Source organism: Geotrypetes seraphini, chromosome 3, assembly GCF_902459505.1.
Source record: "Geotrypetes seraphini chromosome 3, aGeoSer1.1, whole genome shotgun sequence".
Classification (NCBI taxonomy): domain Eukaryota; kingdom Metazoa; phylum Chordata; class Amphibia; order Gymnophiona; family Dermophiidae; genus Geotrypetes; species Geotrypetes seraphini.
Genome location: NC_047086.1, coordinates 284,615,120 through 284,642,441, shown reverse-complemented (window position 1 = coordinate 284,642,441; position 27,322 = coordinate 284,615,120). Strand labels below are relative to the sequence as shown.

Sequence of the window (27,322 nt, the reverse complement as noted above, 5' to 3'; positions counted from 1 at the left end):
GGGCCGCAAAATAGTCCCTGGGGGGCCGCATGTGGCCCGCGGCCGTGTGTTTGAGACTGCTGGTATACAGATTTAAAAAAGGGAAATGCGTTAATGAAATCATTAGGTTCAATCTAGCCATTTATTTCTACATGAATTTAAACAACTAAAAAAAAAGATAAATATAGTTCATCCAGTCATACAAGAAACATCTCTACAGCACCTCTAATAATATTTTGATCACTATATTCCTTCCTGAGGTCTCACTGAGGATATGAAATAGATGCAATCCCCACTTCCAAACCTCTTCCACATAATTTGAAGGAGACCTGTGTGATCGCACTACAGCAAAATAAAAAAGTAGCAGATAAAAATCAAAGTGAGAGCTAGGCAAAACAGTTTAGGTAAAAATGCAGGTAATAATTAGCAATGTATTAAAAATATTTTATTTTTATTTGCTTATAATGTCATTTGAAAGCTGTTTGATGTTAATACAGCTTTAATTTAATTCATTATAGTGTGTGTGGGGGGGACAACACCTACATCAACAGTAAAGTTAGCATAGGATCATTAAATCCAGTGGCGTACCTAGTATATATGACAGCCAGTGCTGATCATTTTTTAATAACCCCCTCCTCTATATAAAAAAGTTATTTTTAGTAATAATCCATGAGTTACACAACAAGGGTGCACCTAGAAAAAGGCAGCATCTTAAACACTGCAGCGAGCACTGGAACACCAACACATGCATTGTAAAACTAAACAAGCCAGATCCTGCACAGTCAATTGATCTTGTACAGTCATTGCTAACAGAAAGCCATGTCCTTTTCTTACACACAGAACAGAGATACACCCTCGCCTAATATGGAATAATCACAAACTAAAAATAGAAATATGTAGACAAAAGTTAAACTGAAACGCCAATAAACCAGACTCTGCATACAATGCAACACCACAGAAACAGTGACACGTACACTAATACTGTGCAAAATATAAAGACAGTAGATGTAAATTTGAAAAAACTGCTACATAACAATCACCATTTTACAAATTAACAAATATAAATAAAACAGGGAAGAGAGAAATAAGAAAATACCATTTTATTGGACTAATCCATTTTTCAACTAGTAGTAATTAACTTTCAGAGGCCAATTCTTTCTTCAAGACAGTACAGTATACTGCTGTTATGGTATCCTGTCCTGACCTGAGGAAAGGGGTTTAGTCCCCAAAAAACTGCCTTATTTCCATTTTCTATTGATAAACTTTAATCAATACAGTTACAATACTACTTGATTCTACAACAAATTTTTTTCCACCTTTTGTCGTTTCTGCTTTAATCATCTTCTCTTCACTCTCTTCTTTCTATTCAGCGGTTGTCCTCGCTCCCTTCCATGCAACATCTGTCCTCTCTCTTTGCCCCTTCCACCCAGCCTCTGCCCTCTCTCTCTCTCCCCCTTGCATCCACTGTCCACCCTCTCTGCCCTTTCCATCCAGTGTCCGCCCTCTCTCTGTTCCATATGGCATCTTCCCTCTTTCTATGTCCCAATAAACTGTATATCCTTTGCCCTTTCTCTCCTTTGTACTCTGTGACCTTTGTACTTTGTGCCTTTGTACTCCTGTGCCCTTTCCATTTCAGCTTCACCCCCTCTCCATTTTTTTTGTCTCCACCACTTCCCCTATGCTCTGGCACCTCTATCCCCTTCTCTCCCCCCATGCCCTGGCATCTCTCTCCTCTCCTTCCATCTCCCCCTTCCACTCCATTATCTGGCATCTCTTCTCCTTCCTTTCACCTGGTCTGGCATCTGTCTCCTCCCCCTCCCCCCATATGCCCTGACATCTCTCCCCCCTCCATGGTCTGGTAGCTCCTTTCCCTCCCTCCTATGGTCTTGGCATCTCTTTCCTCTCCTCTCCCTTCCCTGGTCTTCCTTCTCCCCTCTCTCTCCCCAATTGTGTGCAGCAGCAGCACTTCTCTTCCTCTCCCTCCCTCCCTAATTGGATGTTGCAGCAGCATTTCTCTTCCCATCCCTCCCCTCATGCCCTGGAATCTCTCTCCTCTCCTATGTCTCCCTCTGCTTCCTTGCTCTGGCACCTTTCTTTCCTTTCCCTCTGGTCTGGCATTTGTCTCCTTAGTTTTCCTTCCCCCATGCCCTGGCATTTCACTCCTCTCCCTACCCCCTCCATTATCTTGTAATCTCCACTCCTTCCTTCCTTTCCCCTGGTCTGGCATCTGTCTCCTTCTCCCCCCCCCCCATAGTCTGGTATCTCCTTTCTTTTCCTTCCCTCCTATGGACTTGGCATCTCTTTCCTCTCCTCTCCTTTCCCTGGTCTTCCTCCCCCCCCATTGGGTGCAGCAGCAGCATTTCTCTCCCCCCTAATTGGGTGCAGCAGTAACAGCATTTCTCTCCCCCATCTCTTCTCCCCCCCCCCCCGCCTCGGTCGGCAGGTTCGCTACAGGCTAAGGCAGGAGATAGGTCAGCGACGGAGCTAAGCTTACAACTTGGAGCTTTTCCTTGCTTCGGCCCTTCCTCGCTGCTGGGTCCTGCCTTCATTTAAACAGAAAGTAGGCAGGACCCGGTAGCGAGGAAGACCCGAAGCAAGCAAGAACACCAAGTTGTAAGCTTTCCTCCCTGCCCTATCTCCCGCCTTAGCCTGTAGCGAATCTATTTCTCGGACCTGCTTCATTTCTCTTCGGTACCTTCTCCCTCCGTTAGCCAGCAGCTGTTACTGAAGCACGCAGCTGCAAGCTTCCGCCTCTCCTCTTTCCGATTGGTTTCGCTTTGTGCAGGAGCGTCTTGTGTGATAAGCTGCAGAACAAAAGTAAACACGACGTCGGGGTTCTTCCTGTTTGTGCACTGGGTCATAATGAGCCTGCAGCCCCTGCCTCCAACTGCGACTGTAAAAATCGACCAGCAGTAGGAAAATTGTTTAAAAAAGTAAAGCTGAAAACCCTTTTTTGGCGCTTAAAAAAAAAAAATAAAAAAAGTCAGGCGGAGGCGAATTTGCAGTCAAGATGACAGCCGGGCGCTCACCTAATCTAGCCGGGCGGGGCGCCCGGCTGAAAGGCGCTGGGGAGAACACTGAACATGAACCTCAGTCTGAGAGGTACCAAGCTGTCAGAGGTACCAAGCTGTCATATGTAAAGCCTGTAGGTTGAGATGCAGAAGATATCCATGTCTCTGCATTAGAAGAGATGGAAAAGTATGAAGCGGCATTGGTTCTGCAACACTGAGCTGAAGTCGAAGGGAGAACCAGGGATGTCTGGGCTTCCGAGGGGCCATCAGAATCATCATGGCCGATTCCTGCTTGAGCTTGACAAGCGTCTCGAAGACGAGAGGGATTGGAGGAAATGCATAAAGAAACTTGTGTGTACAATCCAGAAGAAATTGCATTTGGATCCAGGTATTAGAGAGAATACTGTCTGGAGCAAAATTGAGGCAACTTGTGATTGCGGGAGGACGCAAACAGGTCTATCTGAGAAGTCCCCCAAAGAGAGAATATGCAATGCAGAACTGCAGAGTTGAGCGTTCACTGGTATGGCTGAAGAAACCTGCTGAATCCGTCTGCGAGAGAATTCTGCTTCTCTTGAATGCATAGTGCTTTCAAAAATATGTTGTGAGCAATCGCTCAGTTCCAAGTCTTCTGGGCCTCTTGACAAAGATGGAGAGAACCCGTGCCTCCTTGCTTGTTTATGTAATACACTGCAACCTGATCGTCCTTGGAGATTAGGAGGACTTAATTACAATGTGCTGAGATAGAAAAACTGGTTGTAGTAGACTAGAAACTTTAAGTGTGAAGACTGTCCCGATAAACTCTGCAAGCGTAGGAGGACTTTCTGATGTGTAGGTGGGTGGAACAAAACCCCCCTGGAAAGTAAGGAAGAGCTCATCCACCATTGCAGAGATTGTCAAAGTGTAATGTGTTAAGATAATGGGTCGAGAGCTTGAGACCACTGACATGCAAGAGTCTATTGAGGAGTCTTGAAAAGAAGGCTCATAAATGGAGTAACATGCACCATGAAAGCCATGTGTCCAAAGAGTACCATCAGATGTCTGGCCAAGATTGATGGGAGAAGATAAGTCTGATCGTAAAGCTGAATCAAATTTTGTTGTCTTTGCTGAAGGAGAAACACTTTGAGATAAATGGTGTGTAGCAGAGCTCCGATAAAGTGTAGATTTTGAGATGGTTGAAATTGGGATTTGGGAAAAATGGTTTTCAATCCCAACTGTTGAAAGAAGAGAATTGTGAACTGAGTCACTGCCAGAATCCATTATGAGGTTGGTTCATTGATGAGCTAATCATCCAGACAAAGAAAACCTGGAGTCCCTGCATCTGTAATGCTGCTGCTACTACAATCCAGCACTTGAGAGGAAATATAAAGTTATCAGAGGCAACATATGAAACTTTTCCCCCCAGTGGAAATTTGTTCAGGCCCCTGAGGTCTAAAATTGGTCGTAGACCTCCTTTCCTTTTTGGAATGAGGAAATACTGGAAGTAAAAACCGTGGTTCCTCTGCAGAGGTGAAACTTTTCTTTGAGAAGAAGAGATACCATCTCCTGTAGAAGAAGAGACGTCTTTAAAAGAGACTCTCTTGGAGGATGATCTGGAGGCATAATGATTAAGTGAAGAAAAAGTGGTTCTAAAAAAGATAATTAAAAAAAAAAAAAAAAAAATAGATGTAGAGGCCTCATCCTCCCCTACAGCCATGTCCAAACCTTTGGCATCAAAAAGAAGATGGAGTAAAAGTGGTGTGGCAAATATTCATTTAAGTAACAGGTGTAGGGAAAAAGACTTAAAGTAAGTGGATGTCTTCTAGAAGGTAATGTATAAACATTGCTGGAACAGTGGAAGACATGTTGCAAGAAAAAAATCTGGTTGATCTTGATTCAAGGATAAAACAGTTCTAAGATTGCGGGAATCTAACTTACAGGCTCTACACCCGTTAGATCCCACCATTTCATGCTATAATTGTATCGAAACAACAGGAAAGAGCCACCTTACAGGCTCTATGCCCCATGGTGGAATCCTGTGAGATGTAGCCCTTGCACAGGAACCTCAGGATGCCTGGAATTTGGACTGTGGTAACATGGTTGTAGCCCTGGAAAAAATCCTGAGGATCCCTGATGACACCTGCGGGAGGAACGAAGAGAACTACAATCTCCTCCCGACGTCCAGCAAAACTGGTGCATAGGGAATAACATAGGGCATTGTTTGCAACCCCCGAGTAGAGGCCATCCAGACCTAAACTAACAAGAATCTGGCCCTCGAAAGATGGGCACTGAAGGACATCCTAATCCACAGACAATCCAAAGAGTTCAGCTCTCAGACTCTGCACCAGCAGAAAATGTACTAAGAACCCACATGAGATCATAAATGGCGTCCAGCATCACAGCCACACTAACCAGCACCAACAAAGGACAGGCATGCACTTACACAGGGGATGCATTGCACAGGCTGGAATGACAGGCACGCACCATAAAGGAAGGGGCCACTGCCACTTGGCTACCTGAAGATGCTAGAAAATTTTGCATCCTAACAGTCTCCTGCGATTCTGCAAATCCTGAACTTCACTCCCCCATCACTTCGAAGAGCTACATACTGGAAAACCAGGCTGTTCAAACATATCAAAAAGCAGGATTCAGGAGATAAAGTGTAGACATAGCTTTAGCAGATCGGAGAAAGCTGTCCGGGGATCACATTGTTCTGAAACCAGACCCAGGAGCTATGGACGGAATGGAAAAGGCACAGGAGAATGTCCAGGACAGAAGCCTAGAAGGAGGAAAATCCAAATGGAGCTCCATCAGAACATCAGCCACAAAGAGGTGAACAAAAGCCTGCTGAAAATGAGAAGGATCAGCATTTCCAAATCTGTATGCTCAGAGCGGCTGAGGAGACTAGAATGAGCAAAGGCAGCAGCCGGATGCAATTTAAATATAGCGACAGGAGACAGAAGAAGCATAAAATCTGCATTGCAACTACTTCAATAAAGGTCTGGCTCCCGAACAGGAAGCTTCACCACAGACGCCATAGAACAAAAAAGCCCAGTCGCACTTGCTGGCTGCATCTAATGAGTGGGGTCTGAGGATATGCCATTTTGAGGAGCCGAGTAAAATCTGGTGAAAAGGCCCACTCCACAACCATGGCAGGGTTTTGTTGAGATACATGCGTCATGGCAAAAGAGTCCTCAGACTCAGAATGCAGGCATACTGTGCCAGACTCCAGAACGGTGTCTGGGTGAGATTTTCTTTGGAAGGCACAGATCCAAGCCAGTTCCCCAGCTCAAGAGGGCACAGAAGAGGTGAAGCCTGAAGCTTCCCTCACTCCCCCAGCTCGCTATGGCACACTGTAAGCAATTGCTGATATGGCACCCATTTGGCACAACCAATGACCCATATTCAATAGATTAGAGGCTGGGGAGTCCATCCCAATATAAATCAAGGGGTTTTTGAGGCAGAAATTAAAGTTAGAAAAAAGGTCGATTTTAAAATCCAAGATGGTTGCCATTACGAATTCGCGCCAAAAACAGCAAAAATAAACAAAATCCAAAAATAAAAAAATAGCGATTTGGGGTCTGGGGAGATGGGGGCCTGAACCCTATCCAAAGAAACTGTGAAAAACAAAGTTTAAATAGATCCACAAGCCACCCCCGAAGTTCTCATTGGAAATAATGGAGGTACTCACAGTCTCTGTAGTGCCTTTGCCTGTCAGTGTTTTTAAAGCAGCTGTGTGGAGAAAAAGGACTTTCTGCCTCAGAAACATCTCCAAATGCACTGGAATGTAAGATCTTCAAGCCTTCTCTGCCACATAGTTGGGGGTGGGAAAGGTAGACTGCGCCTTGAAACCCAGGTGGGTTTCTGTCCAGACACACACAGCCTGTGCTTGAAACCTGTGACAGGGTCACTGGCCAGCAAACTCCATGCGAAGGGACCCTGGGTACTTCCAGAAAACAGGCTGGCTTCATAGATCCACCAGAGTTTCTCTGTGAAGCTTCAGTCTAGCACCGCAGTACTGCATCCTTTTCTCCAACAGCAGACCACCGGGGAGGGGTCTCAAGGCATTGAAGCCACTGAGAAATGAAGGTTAAACGAACTTTAAGTGGAAAAATAAGACACAGAAGCAAAGTACCAGCAAAAGACTTCTGCTTAGACTGCTTGCAGAAATTGAAACTAAGGTTGTTTACTATCTCTCACATTAGGGGGGGTGGCACATGTGTTCAGAAAAGATGTAGATTTCTGCAACACCCAGATTGCAGGTTGGGATTGAACAACTAGAGCAGTGTTTTTCAACCTTTTTTCGGCAAAGGCACACTTGTTTCATGAAAAAAAATCACGAGGCACACCACCATTAGAAAATGTTAAAAAATTTAACTCTGTGCCTATATTGACTATATATAAAGTAATTCTCTTGAATAGGAATCAAATAAACACAAATAAAGTATTTTATAATTACTTTATTATGAAATATTAAGTAAACAGAATAGTGAAAAATTATAAAATACTTTATTCAGTGCGAAACCTGGGCCTGTTTGGCTGAACACAAAGCTGATATTCTGGCTGGAATCGAAGAAAGACACACACTAGAGAATGACACGGGGAGCGATCCCCGCAGCGAACCGCTGCGTGGCTGCGGTTTGGCTGCGGGTTATGGTGACCTCATTAGCAAATCGCCGCAGACGCGGGGACAAATCCTTTCACCGACCGCAAAAACGGTGAATAGATTTGTCCCCGCAGGCCAATGTCCCCCCCTCTAGGAACCGCAATTTACCTGTGTTTTCACCGTGCTCCTCATTTGTCAGATCAACCCTTCCTGCCAATAGAACCCGCCCCCCCCCCGACGATCGCCCTCACTGGTAGGAGGGTGCCCAACCCCTCCTGCTGGCACCCCCAACGGCCCCCTATATCGCCAATAGGAGGGTGCCCAACCCCTCCTGCCGGTCCCTCCCCCAACAAACCCCGCCATCCCGAAACACCACCCTTAGTCTTACTTTCCAAGTTGGACCGGACAGCTCCTCGCTCGTCTGGCCAGCAGGCCTGCCTCCGTCCAAATGAGGCGGGCCCGCCCCTCCCCTCCCCTGCCTAACCCACAGGATCCTAGGGCCTGATTGGCCCAAGCACCTAAGGCCCCTCCTATAGCGGGAGTGGCTTTAGGTGCCTAGACCAATCAGGCCCTAGGATCCTGTGGGTTGGGCAGGGTAGGGGCGGGTCCGCCTCATTTGGACGGAGGCAAGCCTGCTGGCCATACGTGTGAGGAGCCGTCCGGTCCAACTTGGAAAGTAAGACTAAGGGGGTTCCGGGTGGGAGGGTTCGTTGGGGGGGGGTCCAGCAGGAGGGGTTGGGTCCCCTCCTGCCGGCGATCTTAGGGGAGGCCATTGGAGGACCGGCAGGAGGGGTTGGGTACCCTTCTGCTGCGATTGTCGGGAGGGCCGTTGGGGGGGTCTACAGGAGGGGTTGGGTGCCCTCCTGCCGTGATCGCTGGGGGGAGGGGAGACTTGCAGCCGTAGCCGCGGTCACTATGCTAATCACGGCAGGGAGATCTTTGCCGCGATTAGGTACAGCGGCCGCGTCTACTTACCATATAGGCTAACATTGTAAGCATTTAAAGTACATGTCGTGTTTGTTTTTGCATTGCTAGCCCCAGGGGTGGTGGAAGATTAGTGATTGAAAAACTGTATGAAAAATAACTATTTTAAATTTAGTGATCAAAATGTGTCAGTTTTGAGAATTTATATTAATTAATTTTTTCTCTGCGTGTTTTGTTTTTGTATAGTTATTATCTAATCTAATCTAAATCTTGGGTTTATATACCGCATCATCTCCGCAGATGGAGCTCGACACGGTTTACATGGTTAGGGAAGGAACGGAACTCCAGTGGAATTATATAAGTATGAGAGAAGAGAGGTTGGTGTGAGAGTGCCAGGAGCGGGACGGGGTTACGTTCTGGAGAAGAGCCAGGTCTTCAGATGCTTACGGAATGGTAGAAGGGGGCTCAAATTGCGGAGAGGGGAAGGGAGACTGTTCCAGAGCTGAGTGATTCTGAAAGGGAGGGAAGAGCCAAGTTTACCAACAAGGGAGATGCCTTAACTAATATTAACTAATTAACTAATATTTAACTAAGTTTTAAAGTTTTAAAGAATGTTTCCTTTATACGTAAATAAAGAAAAGTGAATGGGATTGCAGTGGCGGTGACGGGGCGGTGAATGGGGTGGCAGTGGCGGTGACGGGGCGGTGAAGAGGATGGTGAGACGGGGACGGGGCGGTGACGGGGATGGTGAGACGGGGACGGAGCGGTGACGGGGATGGTGAGACGGGGACGGGGCGGTGACGGGGACCAATTTTTTCACCGTGTCATTCTCTAACACACACGTAGCTCTTCGTCAACAGCTCTCAGTCTCTCTCTGTATTTGGTTTTTATAGCATACAAAAATAGACAAATATACCCTCCATCCTTTTTATTAAACCACAATAGCAGTTTTTAGCGCAGGGAGCTGCGCTGAATGCCCAGCGCTGCTCTTGACGCTCATAGGCTCCCTGCGCTAAAAAACCACTATTGTGGTTTTAGTAAAAGGGTGACCATATTGTAAAATATAGACAGCAGATATAAATTCAGAACTGTGCATAGTAAGTGAAGGGAAGTTTTCATCTCTGGGAATTTACCCAGTTAACTATTAAGTTATTTGGGCAAATTCCTTTGAAAACTGTGGTAATACTGCCTCCACTTTGCTAAATTTAAAATAAAATCATTTTTCCTACCTTGTCTGGTGATTTCTGGTTGCACTTTCTTCTTCTGACTGTGCATCCAATCTTTCTTACCCTTCTATCAGCCTGTATTGCTTTCTCTCCTCCACACCTCATTCCCTCCCCCAACTTTTTCTTCCTCTCTCCCTGACCTTTCTTTCTTTTTTTCTGTTTCTCTTCTTTCCTTCTATTTCCCTGCCTGCCCCCTTTCTTTCTTTCTCCCTGCCGTTCCCCAAGCCACTGCCACTGCCGCTGCCATCGGGGAACAGGACCCACCAATGGATAACAGGCCCCAAAAGCCGACGCCGACGCATGCTCTCCCTGACGTCAATTCTGCAATCGGAGAGGAAGTTCCGCCCAGCCAGGCAGCGATTGGCTGGCCCGAACTTCCTCTCCGACTGCAGAATTGACGTCGGGGAGAAGAAGACTTATCGGCTCGATAGATTAGATCGCCAAGACAAAGTGAGTCCTGGGTGATCGACTCACTTTGCCTTGGCGAGCTACTGGCGCCCCTGCCTCGGGCCCCCTGTCAGCTCCGGGCCCCTGAATGCAGGACTGGTAGTACTGCCCTGATGGCGGCCCTGCGGCACACCAGGCAACATCTCGCGGCACACTAGTGTGCCGCGGAACAGCGGTTGAAAAACACTGACCTAGAGCAGTGGTCTCAAACTCAAACCCTTTGCAGGGCCACATTTTGGATTTGTAGGTACTTGGAGGGCCTCAGAAAAAAAATAGATAATGCCTTATTAAAGAAATGACAATTTTGCATGAGGTAAAACTCTTTATAATTTATAAATCTTTCCTTTTAACTAAGTCTTAATAATAATATTGTAATTTATAGCTAAAGAGATATATGACCAAGAAACTGTTTTATTTTACTTCTGTGATTATGATAGACATACCGAGGGCCTGAAAATAATACCTGGTGGGCCGCGAGTTTGAGACCACCGACCTAGAGTATGGAATCCAGAAGGGACGTAACAGAAACTACTGCTCCAAACCCAACTTTATCCAACTTCTCTGCTTTCGACCTCTCATGCATGTACTACTCCAGCACATTACTCAATGGACTGACAGCAAAAATTCTTCAGTGTCCACAACAAGTACAAAACACAGCGATTAGACTTCTAAAGAACCTTTGCACCCACGATCCAGTATTCCAAGTCCACTGGCTATCCATAGCCAAATGCTGCATCTTCAAAGGCTTAGTACTTGTGTTCAAGTCCTTATATAACATGGCGCCCTACCACATATCAGCCAAACTCCGACCTTACATCCTGAAGAGCCCCTCTGCTCCCAAGAGAAACATGTCTACAAAATTACCCCCTAGTTGGAGCCTCTGACTAGAAAGTGCCAGATGCCGATTCTACTCCCATTTCTTACCAAAGTACTGGAATCAACTGCCTCCACATCAAATCCCTCAAAGGGCTTTTGAGCTTTAGGAAAGCAATAAAACCCTACCTCTTCCCCTAATTCCCTTATCCTAGTATCCGTACAGTACCCTCTGCACATCATCATTATTCAACTATTTACCAGAGCATTCAACCCACTAATCTTCATGATGCAGCTTAAGTGACCATACATTATAAACTCCCAAACTAATGTATTCTTCATATATGTTGATCTAGACTCTCTCTGTGCATGTTTCAAGATGATCTAACTATATATGAAACTAACATATCTCTGGAATTGCTAATGTAAGATGAACTATCTGTATGTTAAAAATCCTTATTCTATGTTTGCTAATTTAGGCACTACAGTCACCTTTACTCCTTTTTCAGTTTATTATTATTCTTCATATTACTCTTTCCTCCAATCCCTCTAGGACCCCTGAGGAAGGCATGTTTGCCGAAGCATGGACCGTATATGGGTCTGATTGGACTATTATTTTTGTACTTTTATGGTTTTAAAGTGTAGAGTGTACAATAAATCTGTCTCAGAACATCAGTATCCACAGCTTCTTTGTTTTTATCGTTGGATTCATTCTACTGTGGAACATTGGGTCTTCATCCCCTCATTTTGTGTGCTGCTAATTTAGGATGAACAACTGTTCTAGATGAATATAACTATAATCCATACTGCCTTAGTTTTCTATATCTCGTTTTTAATTATTATATGTTACCTTGTAACCCGTTCTGAACTCTCTGGGGAGTATGGGGAGGGTTATGCCTTAATTGCTCCGTGGGAATTCATTTACCTATTCTTTTTTGAAAGTGAGCCCCATAGTGGTATGTTTCATACTGCTTCTATAGTTGGAAGATTCCCAGTTACTTTTTACCCATGGATTCTGCAACAGCTTTCAAAGTCAAACCAAATAAGAACTTTTATGTTGAAAATTCTAAAGGAAAAAGTATCCACAGGTATTTGCACCTGCTATTTCTGAGGGTAGCGTTCTCAGAGATCCTGCCGGTATCCAAGGCCGATGAGAAGAGGCAGATGGAGCTGCAAGCAGTCAATGCGTGGATGAGGCACTGGTGTGAAGAAGAAGGACTTTGTGCGCAACTGGACAACATTCTGAGGGAAGAGCAAGCTATACAGGAAGGATGGACTCTACTTCAGCAGAGATGGAACGAGGCTACTTGCAAGCAACATCAAGAGAGAAATTGAGAAGATGGCAGATGAAGGTGAAATGGATAAAATGGTGTCACCTGATAGTTTGAATGTTTCACAGTTTTTAGAATCATCTAAAGATATAATAGATAAGCGAGCAACTCTTCTTGTGACCTTTAAGACAGAGTTGGAAAAACAAGCTATTTTAAAATTATACTTTGTGAAAAAACAAGAGATGTTTTGTGGCCAATGGGTGATAATTTTCCCTGATGTCTCTAGACAAACCCAGTTTAAAAGGAAGCAGTTCCTTCAGCTAAAGTCCAACGTTTTGGCAGTTGGAGCTACTTTCTTTTTGAAATTTCCATGTAAATGCCTTATATCGTATGGAAGTGATAAATATGTGTTTTATGATCCAGTCCAGTTAGAAGACTTTATTAAAGAGAAACCTTTGCTGAAAGTTTAATTTCTATTATTGATTTTTTTATTTTTGGAGGATGATGTATAAAATATAAATGACATTTGCCTCTCCTTAGATGGTAGATTGATGGATTTGAATTTTTTCTTTCTTTTTTAAAAAGATACTGGCGACCATGATAATGTGGACTAGGACACGGTTGACTAATTGCCTATGTTTTAATGTTCTCTATATTGAGTTTGCTGTGGTCATTCATGAATATTTGTTATTAATGTACTGTAACGAATAATCAAATAAAGAATTAAAAAAATCCCCAAAAAAACAGGAAGAAGGGAAAGCCGACAGCCGACCAAGAGTCGATGGTTTGGGAACTGGTATACCCAGAGGATACAGTGCAGGAAGATTGCGGGGAAGACTCACCAGATCATAGGCAAGGCAGAAATCCTGATGGATTGAAAGGGACACAAGAGGGAAGGAAATGCAAGAAAGTAACAGGCCGCAAACTCGAACGCAAGGAGCCTGAAGAATAAGATGGGGGAATTGGAAGCTATGGCACAAAAAGATAACCTTGACATTATCGGCATCACGGAAACATGGTGGAACAAGGAAAATGTCTCGGACACTGTGCTACCGGGATACAAGCTATACCGCAGAGACAAAGTAGGTCAAAAAGGTGGGGGTATTGCCCTATACATCAAAGTAAGAGGGAATTGAGTCTACCGGAGAGAACACGCCGGAAACGAAAAATAAGGTAGTCTCTATGGACCAAAATTCCAGAAACAAATGGAATGGAAACGAAGATCAGCATCTACTACTGACCCTTAGGGCAGTCCGAAGAAAACTGAGGGAGAAATGACGGACGAGATTAAACGCAACTGCAAGGGAGGCAACACAGTTATCATGGGCAACTTCAATTATCCGGGGATAGACTGGAACCTAGGCAACTCCGGCTGCAGTAGGGAGACCAAGTTCCTGGATGCTGTAGGCGATTGCTTCCTGGAACAACTTGTCAAATAAAATATGAAAGGAAATGCGATTCTGGACTTAATTCTAAATGGACTACGAGGATTGGCACAAAGTGTAGAAGTAGAAGGGACGCAGGGAAGCAGTGATCACAATATGATCTGCTTCAACCTGGACACAGGGGCAAAACATCGATCCAGAATGACGGCCACAGCATTGAACTTCTGAAAAGGGAATTACGAAGGGACGAGACTCATGGTGGGGAACAAAATATGAACTGCAAAAACGCTAGAGCAAGCATGGTCCCTTTTTAAGGACACAGTCACCGAGGTGCAGAATGTATATATACCACGTATCAACAAGGGATCCAAAGGAAAAAGAACAAGGAACCAGCGTGGCTCACTGTAGCAGTGAAAGAAGTGATTAGAGACAAAATTTCATTTAAGGAATGGAAAAGGTAAAAAATGGACAAAAACTGAAAAAAGCACAAACAACATCAAATTGGGAAAGATTCCGGAAGACTGGAAAGTAGCGAATGTTATGTTGATCTTCAAGAAAGGTTCGAGGGGAGATCCAGGAAACTACAGACCGGTGAGTCTGACATTGGTACTGGGAAAGATGGTAGAGGTGCTGTTAAAGGACCGCATCACTGATCACCTAGACCAGGGGTAGGCAATTCTGGTCCTCGAGAGCCAGAGCCAGGTCAGTTTTTCAGGATATCCACAATAAATATACATGAGATAGATTTGCATCTCAAGGAGGCAGTGCATGCAAATCCAACTCATACATATTCATTGTGGATATCCTAAAAACCTGACCTGGCTCTGGCTCTTGAGGACCGGAATTGCCTACCCCTGACCTAGACGGACACAATCTGATGAGGACCAGCCAGCACGGCTTCAGCAAAGCAAGATCTTGCTTGAAGAACTTGCTGCACTTCTTCGAGGGAGTAAACAGGCAGATAGACAAGGGTGACCCGGTCGACATCGTATATCTGGATTTTCAGAAGGCTTTCGACAAGGTCACGCATGAACGACTACTTCGAAAAATTGCGAGCCATGGAATCGAGGGTGAAATACTCACGTGGATTAAAAACTGATTGGCGGATAGGAAACAAAGAGTGGGGGTAATTGGACAATACTCGGACTGGAAAAGTGTCACAAGTGGAGTGCTGAAGGGTTCGGTGCTTGGACCCGTGCTCTTCAACTTATTTATAAAAAACCTGGAAATTGGTACAACGAGCGAGGCGATTAAATTTGCAGACGATACAAAGAGAGAATGCTTGCTCTTCAGCAAGGAAGTTATAATAGATTCAAAAAGATTTTGGGGCCATTGATTGCATATTCTAATGATTAGACACTTTTCACACCTTGTTATTACATAGGAATATAATTAGTGTGGGGATGGGGAGGTATGTTATGTGATTTAATGAATTTATTATTGATGATTGGGTAGGGTGGGGGGAGGGGAGTCTTTTTTGTATGTAATGGATAATAATTGTTAAGAATGTCAAGTGATTTGTACAAATTATATGATTGAATATTGTACACTTGTTGTAAGAGTCAAAAATGAATAAAGAATTATAAAATAATTAAACAACCTGGAAATTTGTACGACGAGCGAGGTGATAAAATTTGTGGATGATACAAAGTTATTCAGAGTAGTGAAGACACAGAAGGATTGCGAAGACCAGCAACGTGACATAAACACGCTTGAGAAATGGGTCGCGACATGGCAAATGAGGTTTAATGTGGCTAAGTGTAAGGTGATAAATGTTGGTTACAAAAATCTTATTCACGAATACAGAATGTCTGGTGCGGTACTCAGAGAGACCCCTCAGGAAAGAGACTTGGAAGTAGTGGTCGACAAGTCGATAAAGCCATCCACGCAATGCGTAGCAGCAGTGAAAAAAGGGCGAACAGAATGCTAGGAATGATTACGAAGGGGATCACGAACAGATTGGTGAAGGTTATCATGCTGCTGAACCGGGCCATGGTACGTCCCCACCTGGAATACTGCGTCCAGCACTGGTTGCTGTACATGGAGGAGGACAAAGTACTACTCAAAAGGGTCCAAAGAGCGACTAAAATGGTTAAGGGGCTTGAGGATTTGCCTTACAGTGAGAGGTTACAGAAACTGGGCCTTTTCTCGCTTGAAATGAGGAGACAGAGGGGACATAATCGAAACATTCAAGATAATGAAGGGAATAGACTTAGTAGTTAAAGATAGGTTTCCAAGCTAGGGAGAAAGACAGGTTTCCAAGGTAGGGAGAAAGACAGGTTTCCAAGGTAAGGAGAACGAGAGGGCACTCTCTAAAGTTAAAAAGGGATAGATTCTGTACAAATGTAAGGAAGTTTTTCTTCACCCAGAGAGTGGTGGAAAACTGGAACGCTCTTCTGGAGGCTGTTATAGGGGAAAACACCCTCCAGGGATTCAAGACAAAGTTAGACAAGTTCCTGCTAAACCAGAACGTACGCAGGTAAGGCTAGACTCAGTTAGGGCACTGGTCTTTGACCTAAGGGCTGCCACGGGAGTGGACTGCTGGACACGATGGACCACTGGTCTGACCCAGCAGTGGCAATTCTTATGTTCTTATGCTACCGATCCAGGGCAAGCAGTGGCTTCCCTAATGTCTCTCTCCTCCAGGAAATTGTCCAAACCCTTCTTAAAACCAACTACATTAAACACTCTTACCACAACATCTGTCAATGCATTCCAGAGCTTAACTATTATCCGAGTGAAAATATTTCCTATTGGTTTTAAAAGTGTTTTCCTGTAAGTTCATTCAGTGTTCCCTAAACTGTCATTATCTCAAGACAAGCAGGCAGGAATTCTCACATATGGGTGACGTCATCCGACGGAGCCCTGATGCGGACACCTCACAAGCAGATTTGCTTGAAGAAACTAGAAGTTTTGAGTCGCACGCACCGCGCATGCGCGAGTGCCTTCCTGCCCAGCACAGGGCACGTCTCCTCAGTTCTTAGTTTTCCGTGGAGCTGAGAAGTCCATCTTTGACTCTCTGCGTTCAACTTTGTTCTCTTTTGCCTTCTCTACAACTGTGGTTGGTGTTTTTTCTTCACGAATCGCTGTTTTATTTAAAAAATATATTTTTTACGTCCGTTCTCCGGGACGGGCCACTTGGCCGCAGCCCACCAGCTTCGACTTCGCGGCGGCTATTTTTTGGCCTATGTCCCAGCCTGCTACAGGCTTTAAGAAGTGTAGCAAGTGTCAGCGCGCAATCTCTCTCATGGACCCTCATAGACGCTGCCTCAAGTGCCTTGGGCCTAAACATCATCACACGTCGTGCCTGCCTTGCCAAACACTTCAGCCTCGTGCTTTTAAGCGTCATTGCATTCTGGTGGACAAGCTCTTTGAGATGGAGTCTTTGACTAATCCCTCGACTTCGATGGCATCTTCGGCCTCGACTTCCATCGAGCCTCCTTCTACGCCTCCTGCTTCCAACTCGAGCCTCATCAAACCTTCATCGTTTGTAGCAGCTCTTGCTTCGACATCATCTGCTGTATCTTCCCCTGTTTCCTCAGGTAAGATAGCTCAGCAGTCGGTTCCGCCGGTGGTAATTAAGGTGTCTAAGACTACTAAGTCGAAGCACACTCACAGTGCCTCGAAGGAACCTCCAGCCAAGGCAGGTGGTCCGGTTTCAGACGCGGATCACACCTTGCCGGCTTCTTTCCAGACCATTTTAGAGAAGCAGTTTCTTCAGTACCTTACCATTATGGGTCCTAAACTGCTTCCTATTATCCTGTCTGGGCATTCAGCAGACTCCCGCGAGGTCGAGCCGCTTCCTATGTCCCAGTCGGAGTCACACTCTTTGCAGGGAGTAGAGTCTCTGCGAGTGTCTGGTCTGCCATCCAAGCACGAAAAGCAAGGAGTAGAATCTTTGCGAGTGCATCGACAGGACACCTCACACTCTCATCAAGGAGCAGAGTCTTTGCGAGTGCATCAATGTTCCTCTTCCAAGCCTCTGGAGCTTCGATCTACAGCCTCTAGTCCTATTCATACATTGGCATCGACTGCTTCCGTCTCCGAGGCAAAATCTCCTCGATCCTCGAGATCTGGTTCTAGACACAGTTCTCACCATCATTCGAGACCTTCATTGAGGCAATCTTCCAGGCATCGTTCTTCGCAGGATAAACCATCTTCCTCAAAGCCTCACTCTACTCCAACCTCGACCAGACCACCGACTCCTCGTTCGAGGTCTCCAATGCCGGACCTCGAGGATATTCCAGGCTCGATTGCCTCGTCCAAGTCACCGGGTTCCTATGACACTTTTTTCCATGTCGAAGCTTCTTCTTCGACGCATGCTGCCTCGACGTCCTTGAGTCCTTCTCGAGACAAGGCATCGCCGGATCAGCTATCTTTCTCCTCTTTCCTCCGACAGATGGCTGTGGACTTGGATGCCAAATTGGAAACTGGCTCCAAATATTCTAAGGAATATCTCGAAGTCATGCATCTTCCTCAACCTCCAGCAGAGTCTCTCAAGCTTCCACTTCATAAGCTTTTGGACCAGACTTTTGCTCGATGCATGGAGACTCCCTTTTCCATACCAGTTCCAGGAAAATTGGACTCGAGGTATAAGACTGTGCATTGCAAGGGCTTTGACAACTCACAGTTATCTCATCAATCCATGCTTGTTGAATCATCCTTGAAGAGATCCCATCCTTCCAAGGTCTATGCTATAGTCCCTCCTGGACGGGAGGGAAAAAATATGGACAAATTTGGACATCGCATCTACCAGAATGCTATGATATCCTCTAAAGTCCTCAATTATAATTTTTATTTCATTACTTATTTTGAATTTCTTCTTTCCCTTCTACCGAAGTTTTTGACTTCTATGGATAACCACATGCATTTTGAGTTTCAAGAAGTCATTGCTTCTTTTTCTCAGTTACGTCTCCATCTCCTGCAATCATCTTACGATGCCTTTGAGTTATCTGCCCGAGTGGCTGCTTGCTCTGTGGCTTTGCGTCGTCTTACATGGCTTCATACCATTGACATGGACCCTAACGTTCAAGACCGCTTGGCTAACATTCCTTGTCTAGGCAACGACCTCTTTGACGAGTCCATCGATGCGGCCACTAAAAAATTATCTTACCATGAAAAATCATTTGCTTCAATCGCTAGACCTAAACCAAAGCAAGCTCCTGTTAAGCCTGCATGCACTGCTGTCATCTATCAAAGGCGTTTTGCTCCGAAGCAGGCTCCTTATACTCGCCCTCCTTTGAAAAAACAGCCACCTCAGAAGCAACAGAAATCCCAACCTTCTGCTGCACCTAACTTCTCAGCCTTTTTGACTGTTTACACCAGAGCATAACCTCCACCGTCCTGTCTCTGTCTCCTTTTCCCCCTATAGGAGGTCGTCTCCATCATTTTTACAACAGATGGACAATAATTACATCCGACCTCTGGGTGCTTACCATCATCAGGGAGGGATACTCTCTTCATTTCACTCAGGTTCCTCCAGAACTTCCTCCAAGAGAGTATCCTTCCAATCCATCCCAGACCGCCCTTCTTCTTCAGGAAGCTCAAGTTCTGCTTCGTCTCTATGCCATCGAACCAGTTCCTTTGGACCATCAGAACAGGGGTTTTTATTCCCATTACTTCCTTGTTCTGAAGAAGACGGGCGATCTGCGACCCATTCTGGATCTCAGAGCTCTAAACAAATTTCTAGTCAAAGAAAAGTTTTGAATGTTGTCCCTCGCATCCCTTTATCCCCTTCTCAAGCAGAACGATTGGTTATGCTCTCTGGATCTCAAGGAGGCCTACATTCATATCCCCATTCATCCGGCCTCTTGTCAATACCTCAGATTTCGGGTGGGGAATCTGCATTACCAATACAGAGTTCTACCCTTCGGCCTGGCCTCGTCTCCCAGAGTGTTCACAAAGTGCCTGGTAGTAGCAGCCGCAGCTCTACGGAATCATGGTCTTCAGGTATTTCCCTACCTAGACGGCTGGCTCATCAAAGATTCCACATCTCAAGGGGTTCTTGTAATGACCCAACGGACTACCTGGTTCCTACAAAGTTTGGGATTCGAAATCAACTTTCCCAAATCTCAACTTCAACCCTCTCAGACTCTACAATTCATTGGAGCAGTTCTGGACACTGTCCAACTCAGAGCATTCCTTCCACAACAACGTCTGGAAGCTCTGCTTCACCTCTGTCATATAGTGTCTTCCTGCTCTTCCATCTCTGCGAGACACATGATGGTGCTTCTGGGTCACATGACCTCCACAGTACACGTGACTCCTTTTGCCAGACTTCACCTCAGAATACCTCAGTGGACCCTGGCATCTCAAAGGACACAGGTTTGTGACCCTCTTTCTCGACACATCACTGTCATTCCTTCTTTGAAGAAGTCTCTCCGTTGGTGGATGCTCTCTTCCAATCTTTCCAGAGGCTTGCTTTTTCAAACGCCCCTTCATCAGAAGGTCATCACGACAGACTCGTCGACCTACGCTTGGGGTGCTCATCTCGATGGTCTCCGTATTCAAGGCCTCTGGACCAGTAGGGATCGTCAGTGTCATATCAATCAGTTGGAACTCAGAGTGATCCTCAAAGCTATCTATGCTTTTCAACATCTCCTTCACGACACAGTAGTCCTCGTCCGCACAAACCAAGTCGCCATGTATTATATCAACAAACAGGGAGGGACAGGGTCTGCCTCCCTTTGTCAAGAACCTCTGGAAGTTTGGGACTGGGCAATCCGTCACAACACCTTCCTCAAAGCTGTCTACATTCAAGGGGCTCAGAATTGCTTGGCGGACAACTTGAGTTGTCTCCTGCAACCTCACAAATGGACTCTTCATTCCTCGTCTCTTCATCACATTTTCTCACAGTGGGAAACGCCTCAGATAGACCTCTTTGCAGCTCCCCACAACTACAAACTGCCTCAGTTCTGATCCAGGATATACTCTCTTCACCGCCTCGAGGCAGATGCTTTTCTTCTGGAATGGACGAATCTTTTCCTCTACGCATTTCCTCCATTCCCTCTCATTCTCAAGATTCTAGTCAAATTGAAGAACGATCATGCCACCATGATTCTAATCGCTCCTCGGTGGCCGAGACAACCCTGGTACTCCCTTCTACTTCAACACAGCAGCAGGGAGCCCTACCTTCTACCAGTTTTTCCTTTTCTGCTTACACAGAGTCAGGGATCTCTACTTCATCCCAACCTGCAGTCTATACACCTGACAGCCTGGTACCTCTCAACATAACCCCTCTTCAGTTTTCTCAATCTGTAAGAAACATTTTAGAAGCTTCTAGAAAGCTTACAACTAGATAATGCTATCACCAAAAATGGACTAGATTTTCTACATGGTGTTTTTCTCATCATAAGGAGCCTCAGCATTCCTTATTATCTTCTGTTTTGGACTATCTTTTGCACTTATCCAATTCTGGCCTCAAGTCTACATCTATACGAGTCCATCTCAGTGCAATTGCGGCTTTTCATCAGCCTATTGAAGGGAAACCCATCTTTGCTCATCCAGTGGTTTCCAGATTCCTGAAAGGACTTTTCAATGTCAAACCTTCTCTCAAACCGCTTCCTGTGGTTTGGGACCTCAATGTTGTCCTTTCTCAACTCATGAAGCCTCCATTTGAACCAATTGATAAGGCTCATCTGAAGAATCTCACTTGGAAAGTGGTATTTCTCATTGCCCTCACTTCTGCTCGACGAGTCAGTGAGCTACAAGCTTTAGTTACTGACCCACCATTCACTGTGTTCCATCATGATAAGGTGGTTCTTCGTACTCATCCGAAATTCCTACCTAAAGTGGTCTCAGAATTTCATTTCAACCAATCCATCGTACTTCCAGTGTTTTTTCCAAAGCCTCATTCTCACCCTGGAGAATCAGCTCTTCATACTCTGGACTGTAAATGTGCTTTGGCCTTCTACTTGGAACGCACCAAACCACACAGATCTGCTCCTCAACTTTTTGTCTCCTTCGATCCAAATAAATTGGGACATCCTATTTCAAAGCGTACCATCTCCAACTGGATGGCGGCTTGTATCTCATTCTGCTATGCCCAGGCTGGATTACCCCTTCATAGTAAAGTCACAGCCCATAAAGTCAGAGCAATGGCAGCTTCTGTAGCTTTCCTCAGATCTATGCCTATTGAGGAAATTTGCAGGGCTGCTACTTGGTCCTCGGTTTAAACCTTCACTTCTCACTATTGTCTGGATACTTTCTCCAGACGGGATGGACAGTTTGACCAAATAGTATTACAAAATTTATTCTCCTAAATTGCCAACACTCCCACCATCCCATTATGGTTAGCTTGGAGGTCACCCATATGTGAGAATACCTGCCTGCTTGTCCTAGGATAAAGCACAGTTACTTACCGTAACAGGTGTCATCCAGGTACAGCAGGCAGCTATTCTCACAACCCACCCACCTCTTCTGGTTGGCTTCTCTGCTAGCTATCTGAACTGAGGAGACGCGCCCTGTGCTGGGCGGGAAGGCACTCGCGTATGCGCAGTGCGGGCGACTCAAAACTTCTAGTTTCTTCAAGCAAGTCTGCTTGTGAGGCGTCCGCATCGGGGCTCCGTCGGATGACGTCACCCATATGTGAGAATAGCTGCCTGCTGTCCCTGGATAACACCTGTTATGGTAAGTAACTGTGCTTTTTTGACACCACTCAGGATTTAGTAGATTTCAATCATGTCTCTTTTCTAAGCTGAAGAACCTTAACCTTTTTAGTCTTTCTTCATACAAGGAGTTCCACACACTTCATTATCTTCGCCCTCTTATTTGAACCTTTTCTATTTCCGCTATATTTTTCTTGAGATAAGGCAACCAGAAATGCAATACTCCAGGTGAGGTCGCACCATGAAGCCATACAAAGGCATTATAACATTCTTAGTCTTATTAACCATCCCTTTTTTAATAATTCCTAGAATCTTGTTTGTTTTGTCCACCGCCACATATGGGATGGAAGATTTCATCATATTCTCTACAATGACATCTAGATCTTTTTCTTAGACACTAACCCTCAAGGTGAACCCTAAGATATGGTAACTATGATTTGGGTTATTCTTCCCCAATGTGCATCACTTTGCATTCGTCCACATTAAATTTCATCTGCCATTTGGAAGCCCAGTTTTCCATTTTCCTGCAATGTTTCACAGTCTACATGCATTTCAACAACTCTGAACATCCTTATGACTACCCAGATGCTATATGAAGGGGCAGGCCCTTTGAAAAGGACTGAGTGCACAGCCAACAATCTATGCTGGCCTGGGCCTCCAGCATCCAAGGTAAATACTTTTGTAACAAGTCTGTCTGTGGAGACTAGTGCCTGAGTAACACCTGTTGGAAAGGACATGTGTAGGCCTTCACCCAAGGAACCACATCTATCATGGCAGCCATTGAACCTAGGACTTGAAGATAGTCCTATGCTGACTGAGCTGCCTTGGTCAGGAGGCATGTTATCTGAGTGCACAACTTCTGTCTGTGTGCCTCTGAAAGACAGACTCAACCTGTGGTAATATCGAACAAGATCCCCAGTACTTCAGTGACTATGTCGGAGACAAATGGCACTTTCAGTAATTCACAATCCAACCTAGGTCCTCCAAGACTCAGATCATCTGATCTACTGTGCGCTGACCCTTGGACAATGAGGGGGCCTGGATCAGCCAGTTGTCCAGGTAGGGATGCACCTGTAGCCCCATCTTTCACAGAAGGGCTGTCACCACTATTATCACTTTGGTGAATGTGCAGGGAACTATGCCCAGGTCAAAAGGCAGTGTCAAGAAATGGAAATGATGTTCCAGGACATGAATCCTTAGGAACCTCCTGTGGTCTGAGAAAATGGGAATATGCAAGTAGGCCTCTGTCAGATCTAGAGAGACTAGGAAATATCCCGGAGTCACTGCCACTATGACAGATCAAACTGTCTCCATACAAAAAACGGGGGACCCCGAATACTGCATTTACTTGCGTACGGTTCACAATGGGTCTCCAATCGTCGAAGCCTTTCTTTGGTATGATGAAGTATATGGAGTATCTGCCCCAGTCCAAGTCTTTAGGTAGCACAGCCTCTATGATCGGAACGTCCAGCAACCTTCTCACAGTGGCTTGCCTTGGGACACTTTATCCGGGTGCCCCACTGGAGGGTTCACAAACCAATCTGTTAAGAGATTGGGAGAATTCCAATTTGTATCCACTCTGGATGACTTTCAGAACTCAGTGGTCAGATGAAATCTGAGGACTGTAGGAAGTCTGAAAGTCTGCCCCCTATCCTGAGAGGGGCCACCTCTGATCTGGCATCATTGTGACTTCTTGGTGGAGGGAGACATACGGGGTGTTGAAGACTGGTTGCATCTGGGTCCAGAAAACCTCTACCTGTAATTCTGAAAGAATCTCTGGAAAGTGGAGTTGAAATACTGCCGAGACTGCCTGCAGTCATAAAAATTAAAGTGACCTGAGCCTCCAGAGACTCTGGGTCTGCTGTTAGGTAAAGTCTTGGGTTGACGGTCTACCACACAAGACATAAGATCACCCAGACCTTTTCTGAATAAAAACTGCTCCTTATAAGGGAGTCTGCTGAATATCTTTAGAGGTGGAATCACCAGACCTTTGTCTGATCCAGAGCATTCTGCAGGCAGAGATTGAATACTCATGACATGAATAATATCATAGAGAGCATCTGCTACATAATCTACTCCAGACAAATGGAGCTGAGGTACATAAGAACATAAGAAGTTGCCCCCGCTGAGTCAGACCAGAGGTCCATCTTGCTCAGCGGTCCGCTCCCGCGGCGGCCCATCAGGCCTAGTGCCTGAACAGTGATCCCTGATTAATTTTATAATTTACCTCTAATCCCATCCCTATAATCTACCTCTACTCTTATCTGTACCCCTCAATCCCTTTGTCTTCCAAGTACCTATCCAAAGCTTCTTTGAACCCCTGTAGCGTGCTCCTGTTTATCATATCCTCCGGTAGCGCGTTCCATGTATCCACCACCTTCTGTGTGAAAAAGAACTTCCTAGCGTTTGTTCTAAACTTCTCCCCTTTCAATTTCTCTGAGTTCTTCACCCTCGTGCTCCAGAGTACGTAGCCTAGAAAGACAGGTACATATCACAAAGGACACTGCTGAGGACGCTTTGACTCCCAAAGTCATACACACATACCTGGATATGACTCCCAAAGTCAAAGCCTTGAAAAGCTTCTTGAGAACTACGGTGATCCTGCATATCTTTGATCACTACACCACCCTCACTTGGAAGAGTGGTATGCTTAGTAACCTGTGTAACCAAGGAATCCACTTTAGACTGCTGGCACTCCTATGCCATAGGATACAGCCAAGAAATGGCTCTTGCAACCTTGAGGGACCCCTCTGGAGACTCTCACTGCTCAGTGATTAAATACTAATGTCTGGATGTTAGGGAAATGCAGAAGACTGAACCCTTACTCCACTCATAACAGAGGAGGAAGTAGCTGGAACTGGCTAAGAGTCTAAATTTAGCTCATGCAAGGACTCAGAAATGAGATCCAGCAGAGCTGTGGGCTCACATAAGTGCAGGACTGTGGGATCATCCTCAGGATCCACAGCCACAACAGGATCCAATGCGTCAGACTGCTGACCTGTGTCCCCTAAAATGGGAGCCGCATCCTGAGACAATAAGGAAACAGTGAGGGACTCAACATCAACTGTGTCCCCATCAAAAAGGGTCTCCCAAGCCCTGGGCAGTGTGCGAGGCAAATGCACTCTGAGGGGCTGTGCCCTCATGTGCAGTGTCCAAAGCGCAGCACGCCTTCACTCTGGAAGGACATCCTTCCTAAAAGGCTTTCCACATTAAATTAATGAATTCAGGTGAAAAAGCCATAACAGGTAGCATAGAGTCACCCAATAACTTTAATTGTGTCTCTTGGACTCTGCAGCTTCTGTGCCCTTTCACACAGGTTGGATACTGTTCCTAGGTCCAGAAAAAGGAAAATGCCCAAATTCTCAGGCTAGCCATTCTTTCTGCAGCCTGAGAGCACAAAGGAAAGGCTACGCCAGACAATTTTGCCTCTCCATCATTTGCGGTGTGGCCCATGGCGCAAGGACACTCATGAGGTGCACAATTTACAAATTCCTGGAATGGATTAGGGGTAAAAGAGCCCATGGACTCTATCCCAACAAGTTTTGAGGCAAAACAAGAAGTTTTGGGGCTGCAGGAAACCTTTGAAAAAAAGATTGCTAAACTCCAAAATGACTGCTGTCAGGATTTTGGCGCCAAAAATCGCCTGAGAAATGATAAAAGTAAAAATTACGGCAAATTTAGGATTTTTTGGGAGGGGGAATCATAAGGGAACAAGCACAAACCACTGAAAACTGAATTTTCTAACCCCAACTATTCCACCCCCCTACTCACTGTGACCTGTGCTGGCAATATGCTGCAGTCTGCCTCAGCTCTGAACAGTAGCTGGAAAGGGAGAAGAAATCACTGCCTCTTCCAGAATGTTTCTTCCAATGCTGATCTTCAGGTTGCCAGTCGGACACAGCGTCTGACTGAACCCCCACCCCTGTGGACCAACAGATGTGCATCCAGAAGGGGGGGAGGTGAAAATGCAGCCGGAACCCTGCAAGACACCGCTGAGCCTCCTACGGAAGCCTGACAGTCTAAGCAGTAGGTAAGAAATGGTAACCGGGGAAGACCCTGAGCTCCATGAAACACTTCTGCAGCCTGGTTGACAGGTATCATAAGGGATTGGCTGTCAGCTGCAGACTTCAGTCTGCTTCTTTTCCACGCAGGCTGAGTTGACTGAAAATGGAAATCTCCAAGAACAGAAAATAACAAAAAAAAAAAAAAAAAAAAGATAGGTGACAGTAGATATCTCTGTGAAGTAGGAGGGTTATAGAAAAATTCTTGAGTGGATTCCTTCTGCAAAAACTTACGGCCATGAGGAGATTACCCACTTGTCCAGAATAACACACCTATTGCACTGGAAATAAGATTTCAAATAAAGGATACATATAACACATTAATAGGATAATATTCAGTGGTGGTGGTAAGCGGCTTGTTCTATCTGTGGACTTAACTGATCCTGGATCTTTAATGTTGGGGAATGTACAGCTCCCTGCAATGCATATTCAGGTATGTGTGCTGATCCAGAAGTTAGCTTGGCATTGTCATATTAATGCAACATTTTAATTTCATCACATCTTTAAGAACAGGGGTGTCAAAGTCCCTCCTTGAGGACCGCAATCCAGTTGGGTTTTCAGGATTTCCCCAATGAATATGCATGAGATCTATTTGTATGCACTGCTTTCATTGTATGCTAATAGATCTCATGCATATTCATTGGGGAAATCCTGAAAACCCAACTGGATTGCGGCCCTCGAGGAGGGACATCGACACCCCTGTTTAAGAACATGAAATAAAGAACTTCAAACATAACCTGAAGTTTGGCATTTTGGGTTTGCAGGGTTGTACTTTGCTCCTGTAAAGAAACAGTTTGTTTCTGAAGAGCATGAATTTGCGCTTGGAGATTGTTGTTCTGTGAGTCAAGTTGCTTCAGCTGAGTCTTCAACGCTTGTTTTTCAGCCTGAAGGGTGGCATTCTTTACAAAGAAATAAAACATATTAGATATGCAAATAGAATGTATTTAAGCAAGAATTTCTATATAGTAACATAGTAAATAACAGCAGATAGATGGCCTGATTTTCAGACTGTGACAG

General features: G+C 45.2%; 1 protein-coding gene across 4 annotated transcripts in view; it reads right to left on the bottom strand.

Moving 5' to 3' along the window:
- The window catches only part of CCDC88A (coiled-coil domain containing 88A), a 612,058-nt gene that overhangs the window by 229,992 nt on the left and 354,744 nt on the right, over positions 1–27,322 (bottom strand). For all 4 annotated transcript variants that reach the window (XM_033936818.1, XM_033936819.1, XM_033936822.1 and 1 more), the window contains one exon: positions 27,043–27,204. In XM_033936818.1, coding sequence (XP_033792709.1) covers positions 27,043–27,204 — 162 coding nt within the window. The remainder of the gene's footprint in view (positions 1–27,042; positions 27,205–27,322) is intronic.